Genomic DNA, 10,310 nt, shown 5'->3' with positions numbered 1-10,310 from the left:
TTCAGGAAGAGATGGCATTGGAAACTCGGATCTAAAAGAAGTTGTGGCCATCGGGAGTCTGTGCTTAATTATGTGTTCGGTGCAGACATTCAGATCGGCGTGGGTATCGTGCTGGTTCAAGTAAGTGCGGAGCAAGATAGGAGGAAACTTGGGAGGGTTCTTTTCAGATTTGCAAGTAGGTTGACGCGGAGAAGATGATGGTTTGGAATTTTGGGAAATAAAATTTCGAAATCCATGAAATTTCTGGGTTTTTTTTTTTCGGATTGAGAGCGAAAATAGAGAGATTTTTTGCGAAGATTTGGGGAAGAAGAAGAATCAGAAGAATTGGGAGAACTAGAGAATGAGGGTTTAAGGATTGGGAGGGTGGGTGCGCTAGTGGTTATGGATATTGGAGGAGATGGAAGCCCTGTGCCATGTGGGAGAAGAGGGGGTGAGCCCCTTTTATTTTGTTTTTATTTAAATTTGTATTTAAGTTTTTTTTATAATTAATTATTTTTTATATGCCACATCATGAAAATATGTGGGTTATGTTTTTGCTACGTCATGATTTAACGATCAAATTAACGGTTTGACTAATGAATATATGAAATTGCAACAAAATATAAGTTTGTGTATGAGATTGAAATGTTTTAAAGATATTGTAAGAAGTTGCAATTACACTCAAACTTAAGAGGGTAAAATGTAATTTACCCTATTATTAATCATTAGTAATAAGTAAGAGTGTAACTTGAGCGGGTTAGATGGTGGTGTTGGAAATTGACAAAAAAGAACCTTAAAATTACGAATTCTTACATGTTTGTGTTATATATAGGCTATAGCTTATCAGGGATGAGTGTCTGTGTTATTACAAACAAGTATGAATTCGAGTATTCATGAACTAGAGCACTTTAGAATGTTGTCCTATAAACAAAATTTGAACTCCTTTATCAGGGCCCACTTCGAGTATTTAGGGGCTTTGTGCAAAAATTAGATGGAGGCCCTTCATTCTTCTAAGGTTGAATTGTCAATTTAGTTTCTGAATTATCAATTAAGTGAAAATTAGGTCCTTAGACTATTTTTTTTTCTTCAAAAAAATCAGTCTTTGAATTATAAAAATCTGCCAATTACATCCCTAATATTAGATTCAAAGTTACTATATTCAATCTTCCATCAATTTAAGTTACATTACTTGCATGTGATACACATTGGAGGATAGATTGGTAATTTTATCATAAATAAATAGTGTATGAAATTAACTTTGGAGGGTAAATTAGACGTTAAATTTGAAACCTATATGAAATGTTAAGGGCTTATAAGCGAGAAAATGACGGTATTACACTCTAAAGTGTGTTGACTTAAGTTAACAAAAAAAATGGATAAAACAACTTTCAATATAATAGTAGGGATGACATTAGCAATTTTTATGAATTTAGGGACTTATTTTACCGAAAAAATAATTCAGGGACCTAATTTTCACTAAGGTGATAGTTTATGGCCTAAATAGGCACTTCACCCTTCTTTTAATGTTGTATATTCTTTATTGTTTATTATTTTTCAATTTTGTTATCTATAAAATTGAAATATTGCAAGTTGGCTCACCAAAAATAAGTTTGCTTGATTGGGCACCAAAAGTTAGAAGTCCTATACCACTAGCACTGAAACCATAATTAATATTATCATACACATTTAAATATATATCACATACATATGTGTACATGTAATAAAATTTTGGGGGCCCTTCCAAATCGAGGGGCCCTGTGTGGTGGCACGTTTTGCACACCCTCAGGGTCAGCTCTGCCCTTTATCTTACATGTACATGCAACGAGTGTGAAAACAATTACTACTTTACTAGTTTGAATAATGTTATAGGCTTTGTAAGTAGAGGCCAAACAAAATGGTCTTTAGAATGTAACCTGAAAGATTTTTCAAATCAAGAATACATATTTTTTTCTTTTACAACCATACATTATAATATGAAAAATGAGGTGGGTAAATATTGGTATCAAACTCTGCCATTTTTAATATTCGAACCTAGGACATCTCAGTTAAAAGTGAAGAGAAATATCCTGTAATACTAAGTGAAAATACATCATTTTTTTTAAATATACCTTGATTAGTGTTTAAAATTTTATTATTGGCGGCTATTGATATGCAAATTTATAAAAATATCGATGGATATATCAATATATGTATCAGCTGCATTCGATGGAAATAATGGAATTTTGTTCAAAAATGTGGAAATTTAAGTCAAAACTTTAGGAAATGTTGTGGGACCATGATTTTTCAGAGTCGGAGTAAGGCATATTGAATACAGCTACCTTAGAAGTCTAGTCATAGACTCAACAATTCCAAGCGGAGTTGGATAACATAGCAATGATGCCATCATTATCCTGTTCCGGCGTAGTGGGCGAAGTCCAAGAGACTTCGCTTTGAATGACCATGCTTGTTTCGTAAGACCTGGGAACTGATCGAGTATAAAATCAGCCATATTCTCTATAAGTTTTGGAGTTTTTACAATATAGGAATTAGCGTGCATTGCAAGTAATCAAACTCATAAAGAGGATGCAATATCTACTTCTATAAATCCTCTAGGATTATCTAGACTTAGAATAAGGATTTTCTATCCTTAAAATGTCTATCTCTTGACTGGTATAAATACACCATTCTAAGGTTTGTCTCTGGTAACGCAATCATCGCACTCTGATTCTTTTGCCTATTGTTAGAGTCTTATACTTGCTTACTAACTTGATTGTTGGAAAGCATTTGGCCAGCACACACTGTGGTCCTAGGCTTGCTCAAGGTTGTTTGTTTTTTTACAGGTTATTTGGATTTTTGCCTCCACCATCTACGATGGTGCACGAATTTGGTTCCAACAATTGGTACTTTTATTGAGAGTGCACATATATTCTTCTCGACCAAATCACTTTAACCCTATAAAGATCCCTCCCAAACAATCACGATGTGTCTGCACCTTCACCCTGTACAAAAAAATGTTTTCTTCATGGACCAGGTGTGGGAAAACATGTTAAAAATACGTGCGTTTGTAAAAGACCTTCAAAGAAGTTCACAAGCCAAAGAGCGAGCGAGAGTCGCTAAAGTAGTAGGACATCTTGCATGAATATTCTTAGGAAATTGGTCATTTGCAAGTATTAGAAGAGATGATTTTTTTTGTTGGGGGGGGGGGGGGGGGAAGGAGTTGAAACTTCAACAAATTTGAGCTACCAATCATCCATAGTATAAACAGTAGGGTCGGGTGACTGGTCATGCCCTACTAGCGAGTGGTTCTGCAACATAATCAAAACAGGTTATTCTATTGACACGTTCTAGGCCCGAGTTACTGGGTTTGAACTTGCTTCATAATACCGACTGATAATTGGCCTTCGAAAAGTCTTGTGTTGGCTCTAGTGATTGATTGTTAACTAACTAGGTTTTCTAAAAGTCGTGTGTTGGTTCTAGTGACGAATTACTGAATACCGAATGGGTTCTCGAAAAATTGTGCATTAGCACAAGTATAATGATTTGACCGGTTCTCGATGTAAGGATTGGTTTCCCGAGTGACCCTGTGCGAGGTCACTTGTGAGGGGGCTTGTTGTGGAATAGGATCCCACATCGATCATATTTGACAATATAATATACAATTAATATATAAGTGTTTCCACCTTTAATATCTCCCGGCCTTTTGTGATAAAACTCAACTACTAGTAATACGTTGTTAGGTTGGAATAATATCAGTGATGTTGGTGGTGGACCACGTTGTGACTATAAGTTTATCAAGAAATGTTACTCTTACCACATTTTTCAAACCACATTTGTACCACCTCTCTAATACATATGAGACCCACATATGTTTGTGTGTCTACCTCTATCAGAGAGGTTATACAAATACAGTATGAAAATTGTGTTAAGTGTAGCATTAGTCTCTATATATGTACGGAAAATGCTAGGTAGACCTTATTTTTTAAATCATATTTTGTAAACCACATGACATGACAATAAAGTAAGACTTTGTGATTTAATAAAGAAGACAAACGGTGAACAATCATATTATGTAATTTACAAAATGTGATTTATAAAGATGATCTCTCTAAATTGACCGCATATATAGATAGAAGAAAATAAATAAATAGGCAAAATAAACCAGATGTAAAAAGGAGTTTTTATCATTAATAGCCAAAACTTAGCCCATCATTTAAAAAATGTCACTTTGAATAGTCCCAAGTACCCTCAAAACATAAGTTTAATTACATTATCTTGTGGATTGATGCTCGAACTTGGTGATCTGTAAACTAATGTTCTGAATAGAGATCTATAAAATGGTAAATCACCATTATAGTTCGTAATAACATAAATCTAATTGTTTGGGGATAATGAAATTGGAATATTAGGATCTGTCGTCCTAAAAAGTAAGACGAAAACAGGGGAACAAAAAAACCAGACGAATGAAACCAGAACTTCATCAAATTTACAATCAATAGAAACTTGATGTCTTTCGATTTAATTACACAATTTTTGTTGGTCTTTAAAGTTATGCGGTTAATTAAAATTTCCAACAATATCAATTTTTTTTATTTTTTTTATTTTTTTGAAACACAACAATATCAATGGTAATGGTGGGACACATAAACAATTCCATATACCTTCACTGAAAAACTAATCCAAGGTAAATGAAAATTGTCAATATCCCATCTAAGAATAAAACAAATCTTTCTTCTTGCGACAAATAGATTGTCATGATTGTTTACTTATGCTGTTCACTGCAAAATGTCGCAAGTTCTCAACTGAAACAAATTGGTTTTCCTGTTCGTTGGCTTCCATTTTTGGTTTAAGGTTAACCAAAATTAAGAGAATATCTCATCTAAAAGGTAGATTGACATTATGGTTTTGGTTTATAACATTGAGGGTACTTCGGTATATTCGTATATGTTTTCTGCTACATTCAAAAGTTTTTATGAAAACTGACATATAAAAATGATGTAAAAATGATGGGATAAATCATAAAATTTGGCTATTAATGATAAAATCTTGTACAAAAGGGAGATGATAAAAAAATTCCAAATTAAATGAACGTACAAAAATTTAATGGGATTTCTTCTCTTTTATTTTATCTGATAGGAAAATTTAATGGCATACATTCCAGCCCTTATTCTTTACCGTTCCCTAACTTTGTTTGCTTAAATTAGCTGCGAAGAAATACATAAATTGTAATGATCTCTCCTGTCTCACACGCGCACACTATTCGAATCCCCCGCTGTCATCTCCATCCATGCTGGTATCTATGTCATATATAGCTAGTGTGAAGCGGCATAGCATGGCGGTGAAATATCTTACGTGCTGTAAGGCGGGGGCTTAGGCATGCCCTTGACGAGGCCACAGACAAGGGCATTGTCTGGCATATTGTACTCATTCCTGAGGGAGCGTTTAATATTTTCAACTCCCACGTAGAGCTGTTGTCCTAGGTAGCGCCTCTCCGGCTGCTCTGACCTAAGATTCCACATTCCGGCGTTGTCGAATGTCAGCAGGATGGCAGCCCAAGATTTGGGGAACACTTGGATGGTGTGCCTGCTCACGGCGTCGAGAAGGTTGTAGTTCTTCCTCTTTTCTGGGGTCCACTTCCCGGGCTCCACGCTGACGATCAGTTAGAGATAGAGAAGCATTCATTAACAATATGATATATATTTATGCCCTACATTTATTCTTACTTAAAAGAGAAGTATCCACACACACACACACACACACACATATATATATTTGTATAGCGCGTGCATGTGAGAGATAGAAAGAAAGAAAATGCAGGCATGCATAGCTGCACTTACGCGACAGCGAAGAAGGCGTATCCGTTCAAATGCCATGTCTGGAGGCTCTTCTCGGGGTTCTCAAAGATGATCTCCACGAAGTCTTTGATTGTTATATTAAGAACATTGGGTTCCATGGTGATCTTTTCTGCAGGTGTCGACTGGGGATCAACCTTCATGGTGTCGAACTTGAAGACCTTCTCACGGATTCCATAGTAGTCGGCCAACTTGAGTGGGGTTTCAGGGTCCACGTGGGAGATTCCGTTGATGGCATAGCGAAGCTTCCCGTCGGCCTTGCTAGCAGAGTTGATGAGCTTGATGGTGCGGGTGATGTTAATCTTTCCATAGTGGTAGGAGCCCTGAGGGTTAGGCCTGGCAGCGCTGGCAGTGAGGTTCCAGCGGAAGGAACGAAACTGGTTGAGAGACCAGGCCCATCCTACGGGAGCCTTTGGGACTTCAGGGGAGGCGGGTCCCTTACCATTTTCGTAGCGGATGATGCCTTTGCCGGTGAGCACACTCTTGGAGAATCGGGTGGAAGCCACCATATAGTAGTCTTTGGGCTCCTTGTCGGCTGTGACAAGCACCGCAAAGCATTGGCCAATATGCACATCAAGCGAATCGTAGGTGTTTTGGACGGTGTGGGAGCCCTCCGTCTCAACAAGCTTCATTTGGTGGCCTTGGATCCTAAAGTTGAGGGAGTTCTTGAGCCCCACGTTGCAGATCCTGTACTTGTAAGTTTTGCCAGCCTTCATGGTGAAGAGTGGCTCGTCCTTGCCATCTCCTTTTGCGGATTTTCCGTTAATGAGGACGCCGTCAGGCCTGGCCATGGCGCGGCCGCTGTCCAAGAATTTCTTGAGTTGACTATGGCTTTTGGAGTACCAGTCACCGATCATGACAGTGTAATCATCCTCGGGAGCAGCGTAAGGAACGGGAATCAAATTACGGCTGTTGATGCGGAGGCCTCCAAAGGCACCGGCTGCCCTATGCATGGCCGTTACAGGGTAGTACATGAAGCTTCCAATCTGATCCTTGACTTGGAATTTGTAGGTGTAGTTCGTTCCGGGGGGGATGGGGCACATGGTTCCAAGAACTCCATCTTGCCATGAATTCTTCCTCTGCTGGACACCCACCCTGCTTGCATGCAATCAAACATATATAACTGGGGTCGATGGATGTGATGGTTATTAATTAATTTCTTGGTAATTAATGGGTGAGGGCGTAGGGCTGGATTGCATTGCAAATTTGCGAATCTGAAATTGCACGAGTAGTAGTAACTAGTAAGTTAATGTACGTACCATGTGATGAGGAATGGCTCGTCAAGGTTATTGAAGACGTTGACGATAACGTTGTTGTTGGTGGTGGAGTTGATGTTGGGTCCAGGAAATTGGCCATTTATGAGAATGACTTGCTGGGGAACTCCAAGGGGTGAAAGGGTTCCGTAGGTCACATTCCATGTGAAGAAAATGGTAGGATCTCCACAGTGGACTACCGACATTGTCCCCACTGAAAGGCATAGCAGCAGCATAAGCATCATCCCAGACATCTTTTTTATAATTTATTACATGCACATCCACACGCACAAATCGATGCCTCTTTCTCTGTCTCTCTCTTCTATATATTTTGTATTAGTAGTGAATTGGAAGACGATGATTGTCTTCTTTTGCTATTGTTGTCCCAAGTAGATCTGTTTCGTCTTATATACTTGCCTTTGACATTTTCCTATCCATTCAAACTCCCCGTTATTGTCTCCAAGCCTACCCTTCTCTCTTGCTCCTTGCAATGCGCCCTTCCTCTCATTTGTCTCCACATCCCTTCCCTTCCCTTCCCTTCCCTTCCGACCCTTTCTCCCCAAGACCATTAACAAAATTAATTAATTTTTCAACGGGAAATATGAAAACTAAGTTGATGGTAGTTGGAGGAAAGCAAATATGTATTTTATTTCCTTTGATTCGTTTTTGTCTGAATTTGCTTGACTTTTATTTTAAGTTTGTCACATCGTTATAAAGTTAAGGGCAAATGTACTGACACCCAATATTATTAAAAAAACTCTTAACACAATTTAGGTTTTCTTTACTGCTAATTTATTGTCTTCTTTTTTTATTTGTTTGAAAAATATGAAAAGCTATACGTTCTTCAAAATGAATAACTTGTAGATGACGATGAACCAAATAAACAATTTATATTAATTAAGATATTTGTACGGTGAAATGGTCTCATGTGAGGAAGAAATGTGGATTCCTCTCACGGGTAAGAAGGAAAGTCGTGATCGTGGTGGTGACGGCAACGGTGGCAACACTAATAGTGATGATCGTGATGGTAGTAGCAACTATCTTGGTGGTGTTCTCTAAGGAATAAAATGTGTGTAGAAATATAAATAATGTCATTTCAAAAACAAAATGAAGGTATTACAAGAATTGAAAATGTTCATTAAAAACTCAACTCATTGTCATATGAAAACTTTTAAAAGCCACCTACATGTTGTCTTTAAAAAGGTGCTACCTAGAGGCCATTACTTTAAAATAGGCAGGATATTTTAGTTTTACCAAACACTTTTTATTGCTTAACTTTAAAGTGAAGAAGTTTTATGGTAAAAGAAGCAATACCAAACAGGTCTTTCAAGGTTAGGTTGGTATTACTCTGCTTTTCTTTTTAAAAAGAAAAGAAAAAAAATTCCCTTTTATAGTGAGAATAAATAACTGTAAAATAACACAATTGAGTGTTTGGTAAACTTTTTTCGTAAAATTGATTTCAACAAAAAAAATCAGTATTTGAGTTTTTGGTAAACTATTAGAGCAAGTCCACCAGGGACATTTAGGCCGGCACCCAGCAGCCAAAATGGCCCAGCACCCAGCCAATCCCTTCTAGCCCAGACCCATAGGCTTGCTGACAGCCCAAGCCATCCCATAGGGCGACCCAGAATGTGCTGAGTCAAGGCTCGGCCTATGTGACATCATGCTAAAGCCAGTGTGACGTCATAGGCCCTTTTAATTTTTTTTGTGCCAAGCGCGCTTCCCCAACAAGAAAATGCGGGCGGGGCCCGCATGTGCAAGCAAACTAACGACTCTTATAGGGAGGCCACGTGGCTCGTTCTGGTTGTTGGATTTCCAACAGCTAGTTTTCTTTACCGTTAGATTTACAATGATCAAATAAATTTGAATTTGAAATCCAATGGCTAGTGACATGGCGTGATCCGGGCAGTCTAATCCAGCGATCAACGGTCCACGTTTCTGCCCAAAATTTTTTTAAAAAAAGGCACAACAGTCAGAATTATGACTGTTGGCCACGTGTCAGCATATAGACTATTGGATTTGAATCTTTTTCAAATCCAACGGTACAGATTAATTAACTAAATAAAACTTAATAAAAATTATTAAAAATTGTTAAAAAATAAAGAAAAAATTTAAAAAAAAAATATATTTTTTTCTATAAATACCTAACCCTCATATTCCACCTTACACCACATTTCAATATTTTCAACACTTTCTACCAAAGCTTTCATATACTTTTTGTGTGAAAAAAAATGGCTACGTGGAAGCTCATTAAATATGTTACGTTGTGTGAATGCTGGTTTCAAGTCACTTATGACCCGATTATGGGCAATGAGATGGAGTTGAGAGAAATGTGGAGTAGAATTACGGAAGCATTTTGCGTTATACATGGAAAAGACGCCAGAAGTAGTCAAGATCTTCAAGGGTGTTGGAAAAATTCAACATATCTTTCACTTGTTGGAAAAAACGCTCTCTCGATTGCTTCTAGTAATTTGCGTAGTGGGACAAGTTTAGCGAATCAGGTCACAATATTTTTATTTATTTATATGTATTTGTCACATCCAGGCCCAGACCCCCACCACATCCTGGGCTCTACTCCACTGTAGCACGATATTGTCTGCTGTGGGCCCCTACCACACCCTCACGATTTTCTTTCTGGAAACTCACACGAAAACTTCCCAGTGGGTCACCCATCTTGGGAATGCTCTCGCACGAACTTGCTTAACTTCGGAGTTCTGATGGAACCCGAAGCTAGTGAGCTTCCAAAAGCCTCGTGCTAGGTAGAGATGAGAATACATATAAGGCTTACAGGATCCACTCTCTTGGGCGATGTGGGATGTTACAGTATTCTACCCGCATCAATATTTTAATTTATTTATTTGTGTTACACCCGCATTTTATAATATTGTCTTATCCCACATTTTGTAGACATTATAAGCACAAGCATTCTACAATTTGAAGAACCACAACAATCATTCAACAAATGGGAATGTTGAGAAATTGTCAAAAATTGTCCCAGATACAAAATTGTGCCAACAAGTCCAGAAGTTGTCATGCACGGTGTCCCTTTACACAGTTCACCAGAACTGGACACGACCGTACAGGACAAAGACACATTTGAAGAAGTGCTAGAAAGGACGTCTGAAGAAGTACCGAAGACTCAATCAACTCGTCGGTCCCTAAGGCCTCAAGGTAAAAAGGCAGCAAAGCAAAAATGGAGTTATTCCAAAAATGACTACACAAAATATATGGATGAACTTGCTCACCAAGG

The 10,310-nt window shown here is 38.0% G+C and overlaps 1 protein-coding gene across 1 annotated transcript; it reads right to left on the bottom strand.

Annotated features, from left to right (window-relative positions):
• Nucleotides 1-5,054: 5,054 nt before the first annotated feature.
• LOC137742758 (L-ascorbate oxidase homolog) lies at nucleotides 5,055-7,449 on the bottom strand. Its single transcript, XM_068482706.2, has 3 exons — nucleotides 7,067-7,449; nucleotides 5,793-6,902; nucleotides 5,055-5,604 (listed from the first exon to the last, which is right to left on the bottom strand). Exons 1-3 carry the CDS (start codon nucleotides 7,312-7,314, stop codon nucleotides 5,304-5,306), a joined length of 1,659 nt encoding a protein of 552 aa, XP_068338807.1. The 5' UTR covers nucleotides 7,315-7,449; the 3' UTR covers nucleotides 5,055-5,303.
• Between the last annotated feature and the right edge of the window lie 2,861 nt (nucleotides 7,450-10,310).

This window comes from Pyrus communis, chromosome 11 (genome assembly GCF_041283825.1).
Source record: "Pyrus communis isolate YQ-2024b chromosome 11, ASM4128382v1, whole genome shotgun sequence".
In the NCBI taxonomy this organism is placed as follows: Eukaryota; Viridiplantae; Streptophyta; class Magnoliopsida; order Rosales; family Rosaceae; genus Pyrus; species Pyrus communis.
The sequence above is the reverse complement of the archived record's forward strand: the minus strand, read 5'-3'. Positions and strand labels throughout refer to the sequence as shown.

Bases quoted from the DNA above. Each gene is read 5' to 3' on its own strand.
- LOC137742758 (XM_068482706.2), bottom strand. From the start codon at position 7,314: ATGTCTGGGATGATGCTTATGCTGCTGCTATGCCTTTCAGTGGGGACA. The intron at 6,903-7,066 runs GTACGTACATTA...GCATGCAAGCAG, and splicing joins GAGCCATTCCTCATCACATG to GGTGGGTGTCCAGCAGAGGA. The intron at 5,605-5,792 runs GTAAGTGCAGCT...ACTGATCGTCAG, and splicing joins TACGCCTTCTTCGCTGTCGC to CGTGGAGCCCGGGAAGTGGA.